Here is a 26,512-nt window from a genome sequence, read left to right as displayed (position 1 = left end):
GTTGTTTCTCTGAGCTGAACGTGTGGAGAGCAACCATGAGCAGTTCACTACATTTTGCACCAAAAGAATCTAGGGTTCAGTCCACAGGAGATAAGTTTCTTGAACCCATTCTTCTACCAAAGACCTTAATAGTAAAGTAAGCTGCTCTTTCCTCACTGTCCCTTGTGTTTTGGAAGTATTGCACCATCAGAACAGTCAAAACATCCCTGAAATATTCATTTCACGCTTTGCTGCAAACACCAGGCTACAAAAGCTAGTACACAGAAAACTCTGAATTTTACTTGGAAGATCTTAGGTGACAAACTTGTTAGATAAAAGCTCTGACTGTTCACTGGATAGGTTTAACATTCAAATACAACATTTTTGCATTTCATTGTTATCTTTATAATCTTTTGTGCATCAGTAACATCCTGTTTATGTATCAGTGCATCCTCTTCTGTGCAACACTGTTTGCTGAAAAGACTCTACAGCTGTGTAACTGACATGGAGAGATCTACTAGAACATATGTAGCCAAAACAGTGAACACAGAATTTCTACACAAAAATACTTTCTAGATACTCTTCTGCAGATACGCAATAGTCAATTTTAAATTAGGCTTCTTAGATAATGGAAGTAATTTAGTCACATGAACTTGGAACTCAGCAAAAGCCAGATTGTTTGTCTAGTGCATTGTGTAGTCACTTATATGACTATAAGGAATGTACAACTTAAATAAGGAATCATAAGTTCCAAGTAAGATTCAAAATTCAGAAATGTTATTTCTGTTCTTGGAATAGCACTCTTAAGAGCTAACTTAAAAATTCTGCCATTTCATCACCATTAAGAAAAGCAGATTAGGTTTCTTACACATAGGTATCCACTGTATTGGTGAGTAGTGTCAGCTCTTTTTAACCACTCTTATATTACTTCTAATGAACATTCAATTTTCCCTGAACCTAAATAAAACACTTATGGCAAAGAAGTTAGAAATGAAAGGAGTAATGTAAATATTCAACAGTACAATTGTTGAATGAACATAAATGTTTCCAATGAGAGTTTAATGTGCTTCAGGAGAAACACTTTTTCATGCTCTAAGTTACTTTTAGACAGAAACTTTTTGTTGAAGATTCCTAACAGACCAATTAACTGAAGAGAATACAAAACAACTGTGAACTTAGGAAACTAAGTAACTTTAAGAATAGGGAAGTGTGGAAATAGCTGTAAATTCATGACACATTTTAACTAATTTTATTTATTTTGTTTAAACTGAAATCTTCTCTTACCATCATGATTGGGATTTCCCAAAGTCCATGGCTCATCTGAGTCAAAATGAGTGTCTCCCCCAATTCCTGGCCCAGGGAAATATGCATGGGCCAAAAATCCTCCCTCCCCATCAAAGGGAGAACTGTCTCCATGAAAACCTGATGCAAAAATGATTGTAATATCCACGTCTCTCTTGCCATTTTCTAATTCAATATACGGAACTTCTTCAAATGTTAGAGGAGTTACATTCTGCCACACATCAAAGGCACGGCGAATGGCTTTACGGGTTTCAGCATCACCTACTTTTGGAGTGACGTTCTTAATGCTGAAAGAAACAGAAAGATTGAACAGATTAAATTTGACTGCTTGCATCAATTTTTCCTTAATTATTATTAAAAAAAAAAAAAAAAAAAAAAAAAAAAAAAAAAAGTGCTTTTACTAAAACAGGCCAGTGTGGCATTATTTCCCTTAAGGAAATTGTTTTTAATCAAGCAGGTGAGAAATTGCATTAATCTGTGCAGTTCTTTTTGCTAAAATTTATTACATGTTAGCTGGGTTATTCTCAGCAGCACAAAAATCTTATTTTTAGAACATGAATAATATTTCTTAATGAAAAAAATTCCTAGGAGTGGGATAACCAGATTAATCAACCACTGACGGTTTACCTCCTGGATCACAATTCAAATTCATCACATCTAAAGTATGGCATTCTAATCAGAAACTTAAAATGTTTCCAGTTAAATGAAATTTTTAACTTCTTAGCAGGTCCATTAAAAATTTGCAGAGCTCCATGCTGTGACCACCAGCCACTATTTGCAGAGCCTTGAAAATGGTGCTTGATGCATTTCCAACTGGATGGATAATTCCTTATCACAATAAAGAGCTTGATGCTAATATGCCTTTTATAATCTGATTGCTTTTATTAATCATGCAGAAGACTGTAGAGTTCATCAGAAAAATCATTTTATAGAACATAATTTTGTGTTAATTCTTAAAATATTATTGCTAAGTACAAATTACAGTCTCCACCACTTCTTCAATTACACACAAGTGAAAGGCAAAGAAAATAATGTCAGAGTTACAATTAAGGAACTAAATTTACGGTAGAAATATCTTTAAAAACTGCTTTATTTGCTTTCATTTGGCAATTCAAGAAAAGAATGCCAATAATCAGTGTTAGACTTGTGCGTCTGTACTGAAATTGCTGCAATTTGATGCAACTAATTCATTTGACATGTGCTTGACTAACTGGACAGCATAAGTTTAATATGTAATATTCTAGAGATTCTAGAGTGTATGTAAATTTCTATGCATCTGAGCAGCAAAATGTGTTAATGGAGAACAAAGAGAATGTCATGAATAGAATAGACCTAAGAAGAGACTACTTTTCAACATAGTCATCACCATTAGCTTTGTATTTTTGCCCACTATGAAAAATTGCCTGGAGGCTGCACTTGTAAAAATCTACACCAGTGGAGGTGACCCACGTTGAAACATACCACCCACTGTCTCACAGTGCTCACATCCACTGTTTGGTTTCCATAAACATTCAGGAAGCATCAATGGATGTCAGCAGGTGCCATTTTTTTCCCCATGGAGGAGTTTAATGACACTTCTTTGTTTCATACGCACTTCCACATCAAACACCATTTGGTCAGACTGCCTCTCTTCTGCCATCTGTTACACAGCAAAATTGGATGTAATGGAATATTAGTATGAAAGTTCAATCTCTATTGTCATACCACCAGCATCCCCCTCTGATGCTGTAGGCCAGCATTATAAAATAGGAGAGATCACATTCAAAGAATCCCCATACACAATGTGCATTCTGCAACTATCTAGTAAATAGCTTGAAGTGTGTAATTAAGTATTTCAGAAATTCCTAACTTTCTTTCTAAAAGAGCACGGACTTAAGGATCATTCCTCTTTGTTTCTTACAATCTCAATCACGAGGGATAAAAAATTTCACAAACTATTCTAACTCATGAATCAGTACCAACTTCTCCAAAAAGGGAAAAGCTAAACAGTTGGGAATTATCCTAGGGGAGGTAAGGAAGGCACCATAAACATAGTGCTTCTCCAAAGGGTGTAAGCTGTGTTTTTTTCTGCAAACGTGAAGTTTATGACTTTGTTTTTACTTGCATGTGTAGCTTTTCCTTTAACTTTTTTCTTTTCTTTTTCTTCTCAGCCTGTTACCTTTCTGATTCTCCAGCACATTTAGGAAAGTGAGTGAGTGGCTGGTAGTGCCAAGCTGCTCGCAAGGGTTAAAGGTCAACATTATAGTTATTTTATGTGGTTAAAAAGTACTGAATGCACTGGTCCGAGGACTGGTCCCTGAAGAATCTCTCCCTCTTTTGTGAATTACTATTTTAAGATGCCTCAGAAAGAATGCACAATAATTTAAGAACATGAATGAAAACATCTCACAAAAGTACATTCACACTGCCACTACCAAAAACTTCATAACAATTAACATGCTGCTATGCTAAGAGTATAAATTGAAAAGTTGGTGAATTTTGTCTTAATCTGGAAATATGCACATAAAATGTCCCAAGTGCAGTTCACTAAAGGATTAGGCCCTCTGTTGTCTGCTGCATATAATGAATCAGGACGCTTTTCTAGGAAAGAGAGTACGTCTAGCAAACCTGTTGCTTTTTATGTAGTAATATTTAACCTGATAAATCTATTGTTATTTTTATTGTTTTCTATTTAGAAATCTTAGTAATGGATCAAAGTCACACTGAGGTTATATAAGCTGCAAAATGGCATGAGGAAATGGATGAAAACAGATTAGATGAAAGCAGATAGGAGTTTTGTATTGGTGATAAACTGATTAATTTCTAGGTCTAAGAGGAACTGATTCACATTGCAGTCCTTGTCACTTTACATTTTCTTGCCCTTTCAGTGCACAGAATTATGTTTTAATCACTGATTACAAAAGAAAAATTGAGCCATTGTTCTAATTTCACTTGCATGTGGGTGATTACCTATGAGGGGGACTTATTCCAGGGGCTTCAACTATTGACTTATTTTTGAAATAGCATTCTACACCTCAAGATTCATTGTCATTGAAAAGGATTTTTCAAAGCATACATTCTGTATTAGCACAAGACAGATTTCTGGCTTCCAAAATGGCCTTCTGGAGAGAGTAAGATTATAATGAAAAATGTGGCTTCTGAAAGAAATGAAACAAATCAGTAATTATTCCAATTTCCAGAAGATGATTGTCCTTTTAATGGGTTTAGTACAAGCCATGTTCAATCCTAAAATTCCAAATTCTAACACTTCTTTTAACAACAATGTTGAAGTTGTCTAGCTGGAAATATTGCTTAGAATATTTTGCCAGTACAAACATATAAATTCCAAAGAATTTCACATTTCTTTCGTGATCTCGGCCTCCAAAGTGCAGCAACAAAATCAGTAGCTACAGTGTATCTGCTTTCAGAAATTCTACAACTCTTCTAAGAATTTGGTTTAGACATATCACTGCAGTAGCAGATAAAGTCTTAAATGATCCCTTTTCTTATTAATGGATCTCTACATCTTAAAAATAGCAGTCACCTAAGATAGTGGTAACTGTCACTTGTAACATAAAAAAAGCAGCTAGGTATCTTACATTCAACATGTTCAGATAACATGTCTCAAATAAAAGTAAGTGGGGAACATGCTGACTCAAAATCTCTCCTGCTGCATGGTGGTAGTACTGCAAGACAAAGTCCATCATAATAAGAAGATGGTATTTCCTGAGTATTGTTTTCCTGTCTAGTAATCACTTTAAGAAAAAAAAGCCTGTAAAGAGAAATCTTCGGTGCTGACATTGAGCAGACCAGCAACGGAAGCTTAAAGAGTTTTTTAATAAACAAAATGTGAAGAAGATTAAATATTTACTCATGTTCTATATTTTAAAAAACAAGTACACTGACATTTTCTACAGATTTTGAAAGCTGTTATTCTTAGGCAATCACAGACATGTACCCACTGCATACAATATTTTATGGTTATTATTACTGTCTGATGCAAACATGCATTCAACATAGCAGCTGGTTAAGGCATTGTAGTTTTTAAATGCATCTCTTGTAGAAGAAAAAAAAAATTCATCCATGATATGAACTTTTCGCACTGAAGCACTACTTCTACAGATGCTTGAAGAGCCTTGTATTGGAGACTATGTTTCTGAATTCTGCCTCACATTCAGTTTAAAAAAGCTTTGGCTTCTCCTTCTCATCCTCCCCCACTTCCTTCAAAATAGCCTCCAAAAACATTCTTCATCTTTCAGTGATACATTTTGGCTGCAACAACTTCAGGAGCCTTGTAAGGCTGTCAGGATATACCTCGCTTGGCTCTGTAGAATCACTCCTCTGAAATTTAAACGGGGAATCACATCTTGATATTATTAATTTCATTATAATATAATAATTTCATTATTTTCTTTTTTTTACCTTTCTATCAGTGGAAGAGCTCATTGTTTATTTATTTATGTATTCTTTTCTTAAATTGGTTTACATCCTGTATATAAAATTAACACCACTTATCCAAACTAGACCCAATGCGTGATTCAGGAAATGCTAGATAAAGCTCTGAATACTTTTGCATAAAGCTTAGCATTACTGCTTATCTAGCAGTAATAGTCTCCACAAGAGTTGTAATAACTCAATGATAGAATCCTCCGTGGGCTGTAGAATTTGACACTTCTTCAATGCATATAATAAATAATATTTTAAATTGGTTTTGACAGTTTATCCAGCATACAGGATTACTACCCTGTTGTGATGATTAGAGTGGATATTAATGGGTGCTTTCAAAATTATTAAGTAATTATAATGATGAACCTTTTCTGTAACAAGAATATATCAATTAAGTATAAATTTGGAGAATAATTGAATTTCTGTAAAAAATTACTAGGCTTTCTTGATCAAAAGTTGTAAATAGGAAACCATAAAATAAGAAGAGACACAGAAGAAAATAGAAAGAAATCCAACTGAATAGGTAAAAAGATGCAGTCACTAATCTATATGAAGTAATCAACAAATTCTATATCTTTACTTGATATGAAACAGTTTAAATATAGCTTAAATTTAAATAACTGTTTGAAACATCACTGTTGTTGTCAATCAAACCTAAACTGAACCTAAGCTTTTCTTTTTCTTTTTTTTTTATGGTCCTGATCTTACTTTTATTGAAATGAATATATTACCTCTGGCCAAAGATATTTTTTTATTTTGTGTCATAATTTCTCTAGAGACACTTTCTGTCAAGTTACTTCATTAATCTCTCACTTCTTTCTTCTTACTTTGCTACCTCTTGATAGCTATAACCTAAAAACCTTTTTTGTATAAAATGTGATCATGGTTTGTATAGCTCCTGCTCCAGCTGATTAAACTCAAGTCAGAGATATTCATTTTGATTTTCTTGTTCTGTGGTCACATTGAAAATCAACTTACTGTTTCCACAGTGGACACAATCTATAACTCTCTTGACTCTTGTTTTATGGCCAATATTATCCCTGTAAAGTTTGTTCAAAGAAGGCTGAAAAGTGACAAGAGTAAGGTTCCTAAGATACAAAACCAAGATTAGTAAATATTTTGCTTTTACAGGAAAGTGATCCCATGCTGTAATTTATTACTAATTAATTTGAATAGAATGCAAGACAAATGTACTGATGTTTAAGTATTTTATTACTTCAGGATTACTGAAGTAAGCAATTATTAAAGAAATGAGAATTTATATTCTACTGGGGAGATAAATCTTATTTGAAGAAGACTAATACCAAAACTTCATATAATAAAGGGCATTTTTACTTTAATGACATTTAATCAATTTAATAGGCTTTTAAGTTGGAATCCACTCTCAGAAATATAGATATTGGATTTTTTTATTTATTTTTTTTTTAATCACAAAGATTTTAGAATCAATAAAGTGTAATTTAAATACTTTTTATTACATATATTTTACATTTCCTTTGCCTTCAGTTCAGAGGTTAGAAAGGCTGAGGAACAGAATACTAACACCATTATTTAAGAAAAGAACAAGCAATGCCTTTATGAAAATAGATTTTCTGATAGCACTAAGGTTTGGGAGAGAAGGGGGTATACATCCTTAAATCAGCACATAGAAACGGATGTTCTCAATTTTCTTCCCATTCATAAACTTTGCCTATAATGTATACCTAGCAGAGCTACGTAGACACCAGAGACTTTCCCCTGTATCATAAAGTTGATTAGAAGTGAAAATTTTATAGTATTTTTGCTTGAAAGCTTGCAGGAGATACAAGCTTAATGGTCTAAGAATATTTGATATGTCATTATTTAAGGTCTATTTCTGCATCCATCAGTACTATAGAAAGCTAATGCATAGTGTCAGGAATTAAAGCATCCTTGTCCCAGGGATCGAGCCCGATCATAATCTAAGAGTTAACAAGAATTGCATTGTAGGAAACAACTAGTCTTCCTAGTTTAAATCCCCATTTTGCTAGAGTTTGCAGCTGCAAGCCCTCAGAGTTTCAGCAAAGCACATCAGTAGGAATGATAAGAACTCGCAGGTGGGTAATTTTAAAAGCACTGTTTTTTCAGAGACCCCTAAGAATTTCTTCACCATGTCACTCAGCATGCTTTCTACATCTGCAAGTATCGCCTCTCAGTATAAATCTGCATGTATATTTCTGTGCTACTGTGAACTCTGTGATAAGGAGAGGAGCTACTTCAAAACTGGCTACTGACTTGAAGGTACAAGAGCACATCATCAGGGATTCCCACTGAGTTAGTCTTGTCCTCACATGTATGCGGGGAAAAAAGGATAATGAGGTACAGCCCAGTCCTATACATTCTTCTAGCATGTTTCAAAACATATTACTTAAGTGTAAGTAAGTAGTAAATAATTGAACTAAAGCACAGAAGATTGCCTTCATATTGAAGACTGACTACCAGATATTTCAGTTGCTCACAAATCAATTAAACTTAGAACCTTCTCGGCATTTCCGAATAAATAAATAAATAAATAAATAATCAGGAAGTGCTTATTTCTCCTTATTTCTGTTTTTTACTTTTAATGGAAAGGGAACTTGCATATTGATGGATGGCCACATTGTAGATGGCTATAGGCCATCTACAGATACATCAATTAAATTAATGCTACTCATTCCTGAACAACCAAATTGTATTTTTCTCTTCATCAAGAAGGCAGAATAAAGCTGCAGAACAGTGTTTAAAGTACTTTTTAATTGTTCTTTTAAAATGCTGAGTTCCAAATGATGGTCATAACTCAAAGCAAATCTTAGATTTTTTGGATAGCATTCTTTAATTTTATTTGAAAAATGTTCTGCAGAATGAACCATCTGAACAACAGACCAGTTACTGACTCTCTTAGTGCTAGAGTTAAAATTAAGTATTGTCTGCCAAGACTTCTTGTGAGGAAGACTTTGTAAGAAATAATTCTCTGTCTAATTATATGTCTACAAAAGAAATATAAACATTCATGTTCTATTTTATGAAGCTGATTTCTTTATTGATTCACAATCTTGCCCTTTCTTTAAAGTACCAGTTGATTTACTTTGCTATCGAAAGAGGTGATTGCTTTCAAGAACAATTTGTGTCTTGGTAAATTTCACCTTAAAAAAAAAATACGTTAAAAAATTCCTTTATAGGTTTCATAGATTTCTACCCTGAATCTATATTATGTTCTGTCAGAGACTGTTTTGTAACTTGATGCAGTGTAAAACATAAGGAAGAGTTGAGACTCTCATTCATTTTTTCTGAATTGTTCTGTAATTGAACTATAGGTTTCAGCACTTGCATATACAAGTTGGCAAAATGGTTCAAATAATCACTTTATTTTACTCCTTTAGTAAAAATAATATTGAAATACAACAGCAGTGTAAGTAATACATAAGTAAAAATAGCATTTAAAAGGTATACAAGCATGAACTGTACCAACCAGAAAAGATGCAGAAATTAATATTACTGCGTAGCTCCATTATAAACAGAAGTTCTAACAAACAACCTATTCACCGGTTCAAGTAAATGGAAAGCTGCATTCCCTGAGGGAGATACATTATAACTAAAGTAGCACATTTCCCATTCTGTGTTATTACTTCAAATAACAGAATTCTGCACAGCAACACTGCAGACATACAGCTTTTTGAAACCAATGATAATTATATGTGGCCAAAAAGTTCCATCTTGAAATTTTGAGGAGCTGCTCAATATGAAAAATTACAAATTGAAAATAGGGAAAGGTAGCAAGAAAAATGTAATAAAATTTGAATATTTGTCTGTCTTGATCCTCCTACTTATGATTATAGAGACAATCTAACAGGGAAAACACTCTGAACAACTGCTCTTTTAAATTTAACAAGTGCCAGCAGCAATACTTGGGGTAAAAATAGTAAGATAGACAGAAAATGCCAAACTAAAAAGTCAAGTAGACATAGATTAAAATGCATTTATATGTGATCCCAATTCTATTTTACCATTAACAATGCTTTGATATTTTTTATAAAGTGATAGTTACATATGTAAAGCATCTGAGGATATATGGCATCTAAGATATACTCTTGCCAGACAGATTTGAAATGGTGAATGTGTAGCTGTTGAACACTTTCAAAGGGCTTTACTCAGCACTGAATTTGCACCTCTCGAGTGACAGAAGAGTCAGGAAATGGCTCCACATCTATGAATTTCACAGAGCTCAACAAGCTTTATACATTTTACAAGTTAACATTAAATATTTTCTTGAAATAAGCAGCTAACATTTTAAAAGTTGGTCTTGCTGTATTCTAAAGTCTTTGGCAAAAACAAATAAACATAACAACAACAACAACAAAAATCCACAAAATACTATCAGAAAGCCTGCTATGAACTGCTGCTGCTAACATTCATCCTTCAAGATCTGTTCATTTTTTTTTTTTTTTTTTTTTTTTTTTTAACATACAACATACTCTTTTCTTTGCAATTACTCCTCTTGTTTAGAAAAGTCAGTCAATGCAGGTCTATGTTAAGATAACCTCAGTAGACAGCATCTTTTCTTCATTGTTTATTCTGTGTTTCTATCCTGTTCTTTTCAGAGAGGTGGAGATAAGAGATAAATTTATCCTTTTCTGGAGGTTTTATTAAGTCTACTTAACAGGCACAGATCAAACTACAAGGTTTGACTAGATAGGAAGGCAGAATGCAGCTGGAAACCTGCAGGTTACAAAGAGATTGAGAAGTGGCACTGAATAAAATAAAGCAGGCACAAAGCTAGAGATATGATCAAAAGTTTAGGGAACAAAGCAACTTGAAATGTCAGCCAGTTAACTGGAATTAAGCCTGTAAGAATGAAGTCATAGGGCAGGGGAAGGGAAGAAAGTATTTCTCTTTTTTTGATTGCTCTTAGTTGTTTTAAATTTTCTATATCCAGAAAGATTAGTATTGTATTATTTATTCTATTTCTTTTTTTTTTTTAACACTAAGCGTTATTCGAGGCTTTACTACTTTAAGTGTATTTTGGTCTGTAATTCACCAAAAATTACTATAGGTTGTAAAAAAAATCTGTAATGAAATAGAAAATCAGACAGTTTACAAAGGAGAAGGAAAAACACATACTTTTCGCTGATCCTGAATGCTTTTCATATATATGTATCACAGAATCACAGAGTGGCAGGGTTGGAAGGGACCTCATTATGATCCTCAAGGATCATGAATCTCCAACCCAGCTCCCACATGCAGGGCTAACAAACTCCCTCCCCATTTAATGCTAGACCAGGCTGCCCTGGGCCCCATCCAATCTGGCCTTGAACACCTCCAGGGATGGGGTGTCCACAACCTCTCTGAGAAGCCTGTTCCAGCACCTCACCACTCTCTCTGTAAAGAATTTCCCCCTGACATCCAACCTAAATCTTCTCTCCTTCAACTTCAAACCATTTCCCTTTGTCTTGCTGTTATCTATCCTTTCAAATAATTGATTCCCCTCCTGTTTGTAGGCTCCCTTTAGGTACTGAAAGGCTGCAATGAGGTCACTCTGCAGCCTTCTTTTCTCCAGGCCAAACAAGCCCAGCTCCCTTAGCCTGTCTTTGTAGGGAAGGTGCTCCAGTCCCCTGATCATCTTTGCGGCTCTCCTCTGGACCCTCTCCAACAGCTCCCTGTCTTCCTTGTACTGGGGGCTCCAGACCTGGACACAGTACTCCAGATATTTTCGGTCCAGATGGGGCCTCACAAGAGCAGAGTAGAGGGGGACAATCACCTCCCTGTCCCTGCTGGCCACCCCTCTTCTGATGGAGCCCAGGATACCATTTGCTTTTCGAGCTGCAAGAGCACACTGCTGGCTCATGTTAAGTTTTTCATCCAACAGGACTGCCAGGTCCTTCTCTGCAGGGCTGCTTTCAAGGACCACTCCTCCCAGTCTGTATAAATGCCTGTATGCACACTAGGTTTAAATTTTAGAATTCAGATGAAAGTGCTTTCTTATTCTGGTCAGCTATGTATTCCATCCACATTAAATTTAAAGACCATCAGCCAGCACAACGTGCTAATCACAAAGTAGTCAGTTCTCTGTCACTTGAAGTTATACCAGTGTTTAATGTCTTAAAACATAAGCCATAGCATTGATATATAATTACTAATAAAACTCTCTTCACTGTGGTATGAAGAACAGTCTATATGGCCATTAGAGCTTATGGACTTAAAATTTAATATGTAAATAGGGTTATGAATAATGTCAGCAGTCAGTGGATTTAAAAACAGATTTGTCCCCTTGATCTCACTCTTCTTAGAACAGAAATCCCAGTGAGGCTGAGCAAATTTTCAATCAGGTCTTGTTGGAATCATTGGCCTGTTGAAAAACTGTGTATCCTATGTTGCATACTTTATCCTGGAAAGATCAGTCTGACAGAATAGGCAACGTGCTGTGTAACCTATATGCCAGACTCAGGAACTGCACAGATGTATATCCCCACATCCCAATGCTCATTACCATGTAAGCAGGAAAAAGTTAGGTCAGTGACTCACAGTAATGTAATCCAATTCATGGTTACTTCAGAACATACCTGACGGTATGCTGTAGGCCCCAGCATTTTACTGAGACTGGCTTTCTTCAATAACATATTTTACATACTTGAATTAGAGATCTCAATTTCATTAGAGTGCTCCCACTTTCAGAGAAATGCTCCCTGAGAAGCTGTTAAGAGGGTTGTAAGGCAAGGTTAAGGACATATTGGGTGTTAATTTGATGCTGAAAGCTTTAGAGAATTCACTGCTTACTATATGCATCGATTTTGATGAATTTTGATTAAAAAAATTACTTAATTCTTCTGTAATTAACCAAGTATTCAAAGCACCATTTTTATAACATATATTATCAATAAACGTCTTGAAATATTGAAATATAGTTCAAAAACTTACATTTACTTTTAAAATTCAGTGTGACTAGTGGCATTTATAAGTCTGTGTTAGTATTTTGGTACCTGTAAGTGATATGTTTGTGTTGCCACTTCTGTCCCGTTAATGCATATCGTTTCCGACGGATGTTAAATTTAGAGTTGCCTCTTGTTTGGTCAGGCACACCACATCGAGGCTTCTTCATCCAGCTGCAAGAAATACCACATAGTTGAAGCAACATGGTAGAAAAATCATAACCACTACACCCAACTAACAAAAACACTTAACTTTTTCCAAAGTGATAGTACTATCAAATTTTTGTCTGCATGAAACTGGCTAAAAAGAGGAAGTTATCTTGTTACCAGACATGTGTTTTCTGGAGATTCATTGCTCTCCTGACATTCAGAATCAAATGTATTTGCTGTTGTTTCTCCTAGTTTTCTTTTGCTATAACCAATGAACAAAAACTTCACACCTACAAGTAGTGCATAAGTAGTAATTTACTCTCATTCATTCAAGGTAATTATGATCTGCATTATTGCTTACTGGGGGTGATGTTAAAGTAAATACACACAGGTATACTCAAATCACTAGTTACTAGATCAATTTTTTGTTATATGATCCTTCTATTTTGCCTCACTGACATTTTATTTAAAAAAGCCTCAAGCTCTTCTAATCAAAGAGCCCAGACAACCGTCAGAACATTGAAACCTCTAACATCGTAATACTATTAATATTATATATACTATTATACAATACTGTTTATTAGTTATTACTATCTTATTACTATCTCACTGTCTTTCTACACAATGAAGAGAATCAGCTCTGGAAATATCTAACTCAAGAATTCTGCCTGGGGAAAATTTAATGTTCTGCATGGAATGGATTTGAAAAGGTCTAATTCACAAACAAAAACAACCATTGTGGCAGCACAAGATTCCCCACAGAAATGTTGAGTTCTTGCAGTGGTCTTCATACTTCAAAGTATTCCAGTATTTCAAATATCCCCAGTTTGCCAATGTTACAACGTTACAAATTATCAAAAGTAAGATGAAACATGATTTCAGCAGCAGTATCACTGACAGCACTGTTTCTCCCTTGTGGTGTAAGGGCTTACTTAGCTTGATTAAAAGTAACAAAACTCAGCTGAAGCAATGTTTTTACACAAACTGAACACCTACGGCACAATTTTCCATCAGAATAACAGTCAGATTTCAGACATTACTTGTGTAAATAAAGCACACACTCCTCTGTTACTTTTCTAGGTCACTGACTTTATTTCTATCATACCAAATAATTACTGATGTAAAAAATATAGCTCTCCTATGGTACATACCTATTCTATATTCAGGCTTGCATGAAGGACTTCCTGACCTGGCATTTAAGCAATGTTTCATAAATACATATACACAATAGCTTTATGAATGGAAGACATAGAAGTCACTTGAAATGTCATCTAATTAGAATGTAGACTCCTTTTAAAAATATGTGCAGATAATAAAACCTCAAACAAACAAACAAACAACAACAACAACAAAAAGCAATCAAGTTACTTAATCTTCTCCTGTACATATTTGAAAATTATTTATATACTACACAATCCAATGAAATCTTTGATTTTTCCATTCTGTACTCAAGGAATAAAATGTACATTATAAGTTTTATAACTGCAAATAATACAGGAAAAACTATATTGCATACTGAATGAATTTTTCTAGACAGGCTAGTGGAATACGGACTTCAAGTCAAATCAGCCACTTTAATTTTTAAAAATGAGCCAAGCTTGTAATGTTTCATTTATAACTATGGATTGAAAACTATTGTTTAAATGTCTAAACAAAATCAGACTGTAGGAAAATATAAATTTTAGTGACTGCATGAAGTTGACTGTTAACCCCACTTGCATTGATAAACACTATAGCAGAATGTCAGTGGCAGCAAAAACTTTGATGGGTGATGCCTCCATAAAGTAGTGCAATAGGAGAAACCAAAATTTATACACAGTAACCAAGTTACCTAAAATTTTGATCTGTTATCAAATATGAAACAATGATTTGCTTTAATTTCTTGTCAGAATAATTATGGAGTGTGTCTCCATAATCACAAAACTGTTGACTGTATGATGTGTTTGTAAGGACTATAATGATCTTTTTCCACTGTCTGCAAAGAAAACAGTGCGAAGTATATAAAATTTGTCCTACCAACATTTGCTGAAATACCCTGCAATTTTATTTCAGGTTCTTCTCATTTCTTATAGAAAGTATCAATTCAGCAAAGTAGATATGAACAGTTTCTGGGTTGCATTATTTAGGTTTGCTCAAATAAAAGAAAACTATAGAGGCATGTCTTAACTACAAACCAAAGCTGGCTCTGTTCTTAGTGAAATATATTTTATCAAATGAGATTAAATTTTTGCTCAGACATCACAAAGCTTTTAAATGTTGTCAGTAATACATTTTCTCACTGAATCATGCATGTTAGGTCATCATGCAGTTACCATGGTTTTTTTTATGGCATTTATATTATGCTTCTGAAACTGGACACTCAAATTGCAGAAAAAGACTCATGACATAGCAAGTTGTATCACCTTAACATAACAGCAAAACAAAGTCAGAAGTAATGAAGAAAAATAAACAAATAACAAACAACAACAACAAAAAAGCCTGTTGTACTTAGTTACAAAAACATCTCTGTTTTGTATAAATACATAATATATCACTTACAGTTTTAGTGTTTCATGGACAATAATTTCAAATCAATGGAATTAGTTCTTCCTCTCCCACCCCTCTCTCCAAAAAAAATTTAACTTAGCTAATGGAGCCTCAAATGAATTTGTTCTTCCATTGATTCTGAAGAGCCATGTACCTATCCAGAATATTATGCTTGCTTCCTTGCCAGTTGGCATCAGCAGGGGATTTTCCATGTTGTCATGCTGTCTATCTCACTTTATGTCCTTATGGTTACATGAGAACTGGAACTGTGGCTCATACATAGCATAAATCTCAACGTAAATCAAGTGGAGGCTTTTGAATAAGTGGTTCACTAGCTCATCTTCAAGTGACATTTCAGGAAAGATGCAGTTTTCTCTGTTTAATGCAGTGGAAGAGTTGGACTGTTAACTGATCTATGACCCAAATCCTAATTGAGCTACATTTGGCAATTGGACTTTATAACAAATTATTAGTAGTAAATTTGTGTGACAGTCAAGTCCAGAAATGAGACAAAATGTCAACAATTTCCAGAAGATAATTTACATTTTCACATTTTTTTAATGTTGAAAGTTCTTTGACCAGTGTCAAGAACACTGACAGGCCTTATTTTCACTAGGGGGAAGGCTTCTGTTGTCAATCATTAATGCTCATGAAATTTGTGGATACTTAGTTTATAAAGTACTCTTCCATCTGGGATGTAGTTGACATAGAAAACATTATTTTCTATTTTCTTCTCAATATAGCTTCTTGTAGCATAATAGGACTGATGTCTTCCCTGTTCTTGAGTGCTTAGACTTTAATTATAAAAATAATAAAAATATTTTTTTATTATTATTATTATTTTTTTAAAGTTGCATACTAGTAATGGTTGCCTCTCTTTCATCACTGTTTCTGAACCTGTGAAACTATGTTATGCAGCAGCCCCTCAATATTAATATTTTATCAGTACTCAATAAAGAGGCTTAATTGTGACGAATGTACTCTATCTGTAGACTATGTCACGTCAAATTCTTCTTAGGTCCATTAGTTTAAGGCTTGAAGAGCTATTTATGTCAAGAGAATTAAAATAGTTTAGACTCACGGAAAAGCTGAGAAGATTAAAATAAAAATATGCAGCAAAATTATAGTGTTCCTCCAGTGGGGGAAAAAAAAAGGCTGAAGCTAAACTTCCCATGACTCAGCCCAGTTGTCTAACCATATTTTGTTCTTTGGGGAGTAAAGGAAGGATTAATTTTTCCCTCCTCACCTTAAACCTTCGGAATAAATTGTAAATACTTAAAACGTCTTTCCAGTTTAACCATAATCAAAATTGTACAATATTTATTAAAATAAATATTTGTTTAGTTGGAGATTTACTGAGTGGCTGGAGGAGCATTTTAAGAAGAAAAAAGCACTAAATACCACAGAAGGAAAATAAAGGAGAGAGTGCAAAAAATTCAGTTTCACTTTATGGCTAGAAAAACTGTAGAATTTTATTTCAGTACAGTTTACCACTGAATTGCCCTGAATCTTCTTGTGAGGAGAGAGAGAGACATGTTTTCTAAATGTCTTTATCCTTCTCTACTGCATTCTTACTATTATTACAGGACCTTACTGACACTCCTCTATGTAATAGAAAGCAGTCAAAGAGTGATATATGATACTTTCAACCCTGTTACTGAAGATGCCATTTCTGCAAGGCTTCTCACTGAACATCTGCCGAGGAAACAAGACTTTATCTATATCTTTTGCACAAACCCTAACATTTACAAATAACAAAGACTGCTAAAACAATTTCTGCAGCTCAAAGTTTACCACCATTTCTTATTTTGTGACTGGTAATTAATGTAGATGCAGGAGAGATCATGGAGAAATACAATTATATTTTAATTATAACGTATGAATTAAACTTGATTAGAAGCTCTTGAGAGCACTAAAGTGACCACATTTGCCATTTATTTCTAAAGGATGATATTAAAATAAAACCAATCATTTATTAACTCTGAACAGATTTCTTCAGCATCCTATATGATACCAACCAATCTGTAAAGCAAGAAGTTCCTAATGTACCCCTTAAAATGCAAAACACATTGTAGAAATAAAAACATACACCAGTTTTATGAGAAGACAGCAACTGACTACCCTTTCTCTACTTAGTGGCTTTTTTACAGGGATGTGAAAGACCAGGAAGCCGACTGTGGGTCCATTTCCAGAAGTTTTGCATCAAGTCATTGACTGGGTTTGTTAATATATAAGTGAATCACATATGATAGTGTTGCACTCCATGCAAATTTGAGAGAGTATTTTCAAGGGACTTGGCATTGTAATACTACTTCCATTCAGAATGTCCCTCATTTTTTACAGTATTATGATAAGATCTATTTCTACTACTCATTGTTCCTCATCCCCAGCAATAAGCATATAAAAGGTTTTTCAAGCCACCTGGGAAACAAATTAAAAAACATAGCAAAATTAAGTGAATTTGAGAAGAGGGAAGATTAACACTATTCACAATTATACATGTCAAAGTTGTCCATGAGGGATTAGCTGTCTCTAAGAACAACAAGCTTCCTCCAGGAGACATTTGATAATGATGCTGCAGGACATTATTTCTCTGTTAATATTCTCAAACTTGATTCCTATCAAGTTACTACAACAACTTCTTTTAATTGTTCATTCTTCTGCAGACTAAGAGGCACTTCGTAATCACCTTTCAAGACATGCTAGAGAAGTAAGTATGCACAAGACGAGAACATGTTTCTGTGAGGTTCCTGCTGCAGTCTTTATTTGGAAATCCCAGTATTTTTTGTGATTATATTAATCAGAAAGAAAGAAATGTTAAATTGTCACATATTTCTGGCCAAAAAACGGTATGTATTCTCTCTATATATACAAAATGGAAAATGATTGCAAATATTTACAAATCACTGCCATAAATGAACAATTAGAAATATATATATCCTTTGTTACATAGCCACTTCATGTAAGGATATTCAGTTCTGTAAAATGATAGTAACTTGAGGCAAACTTGAATTTAATGAGTTGCTTTTTTCTCAATGAAAATGAGACAAGTCTTTAAGAATCAGGTCTATTTCCAGCTTGACTCAAGTTAATACAGCTCCAAATGTGAACATGTGATTCATTTGGCATAAGTTTGGCATTTGGCATACCAAAGAATTGCTGTGTGCTAGTCTATCTTTCTATGTGGAAGAAACTCGTGACTGGAAAATTCAGTTTTCAATAGCTTGTAAAATGAATACTTTGGACTGCTGCATGGTTGTATTCCTCTTCCTCTTACATGACTGAAGAAATGAGTACAATCTTGCAAACATAAAGTACTTCCCTTTGCAATTAAATGTTTTTGTTTTTTTTTTTTTAATTGTTTTAGCTTTTGTTTTGTTTTATCTTACTGTCCGATGCTCTAAAGCAAGAGATGGTCTCTGCTTTACTTTTCCTTTCCTACTCTCTAGTCTCTCTTTACTTCTACCTGTGAACAGATTATTTTCCTTTTAGTGAAATATATTGCCTCTTACAAAGCTGCCACTAATGTGTCTTTATAAGGCTACAAGCAGTGGGTGTAGTAGCATTCTCTCCTCAAGGATCAATCAGTGAAGCTGTATAAAGAGCCCAGTCTTTCCACCCTGCAGGCTTGATCATAAACATACCTCTGAGCACAGCTCCCTCGCAAGGCATTTCCTGAGCCTACTGCTATTGCACTGCCTTTTTCAAGGCCCTTTAAATTCCAAAACTGAGGGATGTCTAATCGACTCACCTCCCCTTAGGGCAGCCCTAAAATCTGCTGTGCTTTATTGCTTTTCAATGCAATAATGCATGTGCCAGTGGAATAAAATGATTTTTCCAATTCTGCCAGCATTTTAGGCAGTCTCTTCCCTAAACCGTAAATGACTAAAAAATCATTCATGTCAACTACTTTACTAGAAAAGAATTTACAAAAGATGACACATCAGATTGGGGCTGGTAAGGAATTTTTTCTCCTCCCAAAAAACACTTAAGAGAAATAGGAGGAACATACTTCAGTAAGGTAAATGTTGGATGTATTATTTCGGTACGGTTTGCTTTTCAAGCAAAGTAACTTCTTCTAAAATCATCGATAATTCTTACTGCGTATTAAATGGAATCACCCCAACACTTCAAGTATTAGGACCTGATAAGTTTCTCTCAATACTTCTGTTACATTTCTAAAATTTGTCATAGTATAGAGTTGTTTGGAAGAGACTTTTAATCTCTTTTCAACACAATTTGTGCACAAGATCATATGCTGCCTGCCTTACATATTTCATAATTGCAAACGGCATGCAAAATTAATCTAATTTTTCTGCATGTGAAAATGCCCACACTTGGTCTTTTGTTACTGGAAACCATGAAATGAATGGGCCATTGAAGTGTGCTAACTGTTTTGTTTCGCAATGAGGATAAGGGAATTTGGAGTAAAGATTTTCCACTGTGAAATATTTTGCGAATTCTTGTCAGTTTGGATTAGGCTTCTCCAGTTTCACACTGGACTCTTGGCCTTTACTTTAGTTAACCCTGAAACATTTTCTTTAGAATCCCATGCTCAAATGTATTCAGCAGTGGCAGCTGACTACATGCTATCATAAAATACAGCAGAACAAGATGAAAATAAAAAAGTCAAGGAGAAGCAGAAAGATTTTTGCTCCCCATCTGAAGATGGAATGCTATTTGGGTATTCTGGTCACCCTACTTTGCGTGTCATAAAGTTTTTCCATTTCTATTTTATTCTTCCTGAAACAGAAAAGTCAAGAGCAGTTCAGTACCAGTTACTTACTCAATCGTGTTCCTGTCCACTTTTCCTGTCATATTAATGCCATAGAACTGCTGCATGGCAGCTATAGCTGATTGCATGGTTTCTGCAGAGCGCAACACCGACATTCTGGGGTCAGTTGGTGGAAGGTAGCCATACTTTTGTAACCATACCTGCAATGACAAGTTCAGTGGCTATTAAATAGAAATTAGAGGTAAGTAAAATGCTCCCCAGTAATTAGTTATGTATGCTATATAATGAAATTTCTAATTCATCAAGCATAAAACGTTAGTTTGTTGGAGGCATTTTTGCAGAGAAGAAATTATTTATAGCTTTTATTTCTTCTCCTTTAATAAAGATTCTGTTCTTTCAAGACTTACAGTGTTTTGTACCCAGGAGTCAACTCTCTTTATTATCTGAAACTACCTGCTTCAAATATTTTTAATGTATTTATTTATTTGAAGTTACAGCTTAAGCACCAATTCCCGGCTGTATGCACTTCAAAGAATTTTAAAGCAGGGGAAATATAAAATCTACAATATATGTCACAAAGGGTACATAATAATATTCATCAACTATGATAAATTCACAATAGCTCTCACACACTTACACTGCTTCTCTATCTTCTCTCAAAGAACACAAAAAGAGAGCGAGGAGAGATTCAGTTTTCCAGGAACGTAAAAATTGCATTCTCATAAGCAAAGCAAGTGGTTGGGAGACAGGGAAGCAGCAGTCTGTGCACTTACAGGAATCTCCCTGGTAAGAGGATCCTCCTCTTCAGATCAAGACAGATTTAGTGCCAACTGTTTATGCTCTTAATTGTGTAGAAGTGAGAGGAAGAGGACATGGTCCAAATAACTGAAAGCATTATGGATTAAAGCCAATATCTTAAGTACACCTGGAAAACTCTCAGAAACATGCTGTCCTCTTGAGGCAATGTTTCACAAACAAGTAGCTGCAGTTATCCTAATGTTTCTAAGTATTCTAAAAATCTAGCCTATACAAAAGACAGCATAAGGCTTCTGAGATGATGAGAGTAATGATATATCTCTGAAAATGTCTTAGCTTCCCATCCAAGGATTGGAACACCTCCCTGTAGTGAAAAGCACACATATATTGCCACTGTATGAGCTACAGTTAGATTGCACTCCTTTCTTTTCACTGCCCACAGTAACAAATCACCTGCAATCCCATAAGTCTGATTTTCTATTCTTAAAAAAAAAAAAATAATAATAAATAGAAAGAAAATTATATTCAGTCACCTCTCTCAAATGTGTCATACCCCAGTTCACAGATCCAGAATCATTAAAAAACTGCATCTATCTACTCTCCCTTTATGGTGCACTGTGAGCTATGTGAGCCTCATACACACAGTTGACACACAGTCTGACACACCAAATATTGCATTTTACAGTTTTCAACCTTATGTTTAGCTGGAAGAGTCCAGTCCAGATAGCCATATTTGTTTGGCACTCCCATTTTACACAGCTAAAAAGAATAAGCTTCCCACAGAAGTACCTCTAGTAGGTCAAGTGGATCAATTTATTGTTATAGTTAACTTTATCGTGCAGTGAAAACATATTAGAGGTGAACACTGTGAAGGATCAGACTAGCACTAGATATAGGGAAAATCTTCAGGTTATGAGCTCAGCACACAGTACATACAAAAATCTCAAAAATGTCATGTGGTTCAGACAACAGAAGAATGAAATATAGACAGGATTAAGATTTAGTCTAACCACACTCACCCTCACCTTATCTCTATATACAAGAGCCATTCAGAAATGAGTAAAAAAGCATATTCAACAGACAGGATGATGCTCTTATTTCCAATTAAACCGAATTGCTACAATCTGTACTACATTCAACTTTGCATACACTTGACTTGCGCTTTTCCACTTTGAGGATGAACTTGTGAACTTTAAGTTTGTATTATTTCGTGACATCACTCAGATCATTTAGCTTATCTCTCATTTCCTGTAGGAAGTCTGCTTTTCCTTCCATTATTGGAGGATGCTCTGAAAGGACAGTTAGAGGTGGAAGGCTGGCAAGAACAATTTGATATGTAGAAACAAGACATTGGAAGCAACAGATCAGTTTGACTTAGAAAACACGTAGAAAACTCTAAACACGTTAGAATTCTTTTGAATTAATATTTACAAAGAGTACATTTAAGACTGGGGTTATCTTGAGACTCATCAAGTCAGTGCAGAAAAGTCAAGAGGAAGAATGTCAGCGTGATATTAAAACAAATCATGAGTTACGGAAGAAAAGTAATTCTGAACAGCATATTACTGCTGTCTAAAACAATGCCACATTCTCAGCATGAATTTGGTGTATAGGCACTCAGCAACACTCCATGACGTTCTTTTTAAATGCTAAGGGCACAGAAAACTGCTTGGTAAGCTTGAGAGGTCCTTCACAACTCAGAAACATCCCCACTGAAGGAGACAGGGATATAGGGTTATAAATTAGCAAGTTTACTGGTAGCTAAAGCTTTGGATATCTAAATTAGAAAAGTTGTAAGGAGAGTGAGAGACAAAAGAGCTTGAGGAAGTATTGCTCATGGCAGAAAAGGAAAAGACTGGATGAAGTACAATTTAGCACAGAGCTGCTGCAGACACAGGGAAAAATTAAAAAAGAGACAGCAAGAATGGATAGTATAGCCTATTTCCTCCTTATAATACAGGATCACTGATAATCTCTCCTTAACACTGAATAAAAGGAGCAAACCGCCTCTGTGTTCAAAATAGCAAATAGAAGTCTACATATTCAAACATTTGAGAACAGTCTGAAAGCAAGTTCGTTTTTTTCTGAAAATTCAGAGAAATTGGACTAAAAAGGCTAGTAACTGGTAAATGCTTGGAGATCAAGTCCTGATACTATTAAAATCTACTAGTTTTCTGTATTATTGTGCATCATGAAATGAAACAAAAGACAACAAATTTGATTCCTGTGTTATTCCTCAGACTCTCCAGACTTCTACTACCAGATTTTGAAGGCCCTTGGCTCAGTCTGTCAAATAAATGAAAAATGCTTCTAAGAGCTGTGCACAGTACAAATGATGGGAACTACGAACGAGAAACTTAAGTCCAAAATATAGAGGAGGAGAAAATGACAAAGAGGAGAAGAACAAGAATGAGGCAGCCACAGTAGGAGAATAAGTTAAAATAATTTTCTCACATCCTTGTAATTTTGAGGCAACCTATTTAAGAAACTATGGCCACAAGAATTTCCCATTCCCTCACTAATGTAATTAAATGTCTCTCTGCATTAACACGCTTCAGTAATGATAGCACAGTGCCAGCTATTCATCTGTCACTCTGAGAAACTAAATTGTCTTGGTAAAAGGAAGTAGTGAAGTAGATCCATCTAAAATAGATGCTAGAAGGAAATTTTTTACTCAAATGATGATGAGGCACTGGAAAAACTTGCCCAGAGAAGCTGTGGATAACTTATCAGGCCAGTGTGAAGGGGGCCCTGGACAGCCTGTGCCAGAGGGTGGCAACAATGCCAACAGCAAGGATTTGAAACTGGATGATCTTTAAGATCCCTTCCAACCCAAACCATCCTATAATTATGTTAACATAAAATCCAGGATGTCAACAGACACTTCACACAGACTCCAGAATCAGTGTTAACTCCCATTCTTTTATGTCATTTAGGAAGATTAAATACTGCTACTTCGAGTAGAGCTTTTGGAAAAGACTTTTCTGCCCTGCAACAATCTGACAGTCAAGTAACCTCCCTCTTATGGTAAGCACAGAAAAACACAGCTGCAAGACAACAAGCTCTATCACTTCCCTCTCCATAATAGTGCTTCCCCATCCTACTGCTGTGAGGTTTGCCTCGGAGTTGAACCTCTATTGTTGTAGAATTGTTGAGAAGCCCGTAGCTTCTCGTTTTACCTGCTACAGGTGAAGGGAACTGATTATTCTTTTCCACTCTGCAGCAGCCTTTTATGTATTTGAACTCTCTTATGTGAGTCACTCCAATCTTTTTAAAATAAAGATAACCCATCTGTTTAATCTCAGAGACTTTTCATTATTCACACTAACCTGTAGCAAATTAGAAGCTAAAATTTCTTTTTACTAAACATCTGCTTGCCCTAGATTTGTATGTTAGTTTCCACTGCTGGCCTGTTCACAAACACTGGAATTTAAATGAACGGTGTTAGGTTTTCAGAAGAAACTGAATACTCAAACATATTGTTTTGGATGAATTAATGGAAACAAAATTAGCTTAAAACTACACATTTTGTTCTCATTTCTTGAAACTCATGTTTATGTCTCTTTTTTTTTTTTTTTTTTTTTTTTTTTCAGACATTTTAAAATGATAAAACCATGCTTTTCACCATGATCTTCTCCATTAGAAAAATTCCCTCACACAATTTCAGCTTCTTATTTCAGAACTGTAGGGAAAAAAAAATTAAGCAAAAATCAGAGGTGAGGAAACCTAGAGAGATGCTAGGAGTTTGTAAGAGATACGCACATTCTGAAGCAGTCTACAGAACCCATGTGTTCAGCATGTGTTGTATCACCTTCCAGATTTTGGATGTCATTGCCAATATGCTTAGGCTACTTCATTTGTTTGTTTGTTGGTGTGTGTATTTCCAGCCATGACAGAAAGATCTTTTTTATATTCACTTGAATCTGATACGAATGCTGGGTTATACCCACCGTCTGGCTACAGAATAGATACAATTTTGCCACTTGTATGTATGCTTGTTTCCTCTAGAAGATAAAGTATGGGTTAACTTAAAGTGTATGAAATATACCAATGAATTTCAGCCATTCAAGTCTTTACTAGTTAAGGAAAGAAGAGTGCTCTTTAAAACAGTATGTTGACACTAAAGTGTTACTGAGAACAAAGAAATCTCATATATAATAATTAAAGATGAAGCAAGATTATTATGATGATAATCAGAGTATCTGAGAACTCAGTAATTTCTATGATACATGAGAATTTATCAATGTATCATTAGTGTTACTAAATGACAGTGCATAGCATAAACTCCAGTGTATTTATGTTCTAAAAACCTGAAAGCTTAATAAATCAAACAAGCTAAGAAAGCATGGATCAAAACAATTCCACAAACATCTTCAGTAGTGCAGTTGCATATCCTTATTATTCATGTATTCCTGTTCCTTTCTCAGATTTTATCATAAAAACCAAATTATTATAGATATTGGGTAAAAGTGTGAGGTTTCATAATTTCAAAAAGGTTTTGACTTCTGTTTTTTAAGGTGTTTCTACCAAAGACACTATAAGTGAAATTATTTAAAAAGCCTGTGTAATTCAGTATATATGTTTCCAAAAATACGCATTTAGGAATCTAACTTTTATTACATACCATGGAATTTAACAGTTTAAGTGCTGATTACACCTTGAAAAGAGCTTGAAGGCTGTGATATGGGCAAATAAGCTAACTCTAGAATTAGCATTTGTATAGTCAGATTACTTCTCCACATCGGCCAATTAATTATATACTCTGCTAACCTGCAATTTCCGAAGTTAATATCTGCATCAGATTTTGCATCCCATCTTGTTACTGCTACAGTGATACCACTTGAAAAACCATTATGATATTCATAAACAACTGCTGAAGTTGATGCAATATATTAGAATCTGAAGAATAATTCATCAATGTCATTTTTTCATTTCCACAATGCTTACCTTCTAGAGATGTAGTATTGCTGCAAGTTTTTAACAGCTAATGGTATGTCTTAGTTACAGGCCTAATTTCTGCATCTAATACTGACTCTTCTGTGTCTACTTGATAAGTAAAGAGCCAGACATAGCCAGATGTACATAAGTACTTGCACAGAAGAGTATAGGAATTTTCTGCTGTTTTTTTCTACCTCTTAATTCTGTATCCACCAGTTCTTTATTGATGACGTTTCCTTTCTTTAACAGAAGACATCAATGTGTTTTACAGAATATAGAAAATTGTGTACACAGTGTATATTGTATATGATGCCTATCTGGTGAGAAAAATCCCTTCCTACGTAATTCCCCCTTCAAGCAAAAATAAACATACAGACAAGCAGCATTCTGTGAGAATCTAACAGTCTACAAAAAAGACTGACAAATTATAGAACAGAACTGTAGAATCATTAAGATTGGAGATCTCTGAGATCATCTAGTCCAACCATTAACTCACCATTATGTCCACTAAACCATGTCCCTCAGTGTCACATCTACATGTCTCCTGAACACCTTCAGGGACAGTGACTCCACCACCTCCCTGGGCAGCCTGTTCCAATGTATTACCTCTCTTTTAGAGAAGCAGTTTTTTCCTGATATCCAACCTGAACTTACCCTGTTAAAACTTGAGGCCATTCTGTCTTGTCCTGTCACTGTTACCTAGGAGAAGAGGACGACCCTCCTTTCAGGCTGCTGTAAGGGGAGGCAAAAATTTATCCCCTGAGCCTCCTTCAGACAAAAC

At 34.9% G+C, this 26,512-nt stretch overlaps 1 protein-coding gene across 1 annotated transcript in view; it reads right to left on the bottom strand.

Annotated features, from left to right (window-relative positions):
- Positions 1–26,512, bottom strand: part of MMP16 (matrix metallopeptidase 16) — a gene marked incomplete at both ends in the record, with an annotated part of 169,265 nt that overhangs the window by 57,881 nt on the left and 84,872 nt on the right. Inside the window, 3 exons of the mRNA XM_079533954.1 lie at positions 1,264–1,568; positions 12,678–12,800; positions 20,089–20,237. Coding sequence (XP_079390080.1) covers positions 1,264–1,568; positions 12,678–12,800; positions 20,089–20,237 — 577 coding nt within the window. The remainder of the gene's footprint in view (positions 1–1,263; positions 1,569–12,677; positions 12,801–20,088; positions 20,238–26,512) is intronic.

This window comes from Tetrao urogallus, assembly GCF_951394365.1.
Source record: "Tetrao urogallus genome assembly, chromosome: 3".
Classification (NCBI taxonomy): domain Eukaryota; kingdom Metazoa; phylum Chordata; class Aves; order Galliformes; family Phasianidae; genus Tetrao; species Tetrao urogallus.
This window is presented reverse-complemented; position numbering and strand designations above follow the sequence as displayed.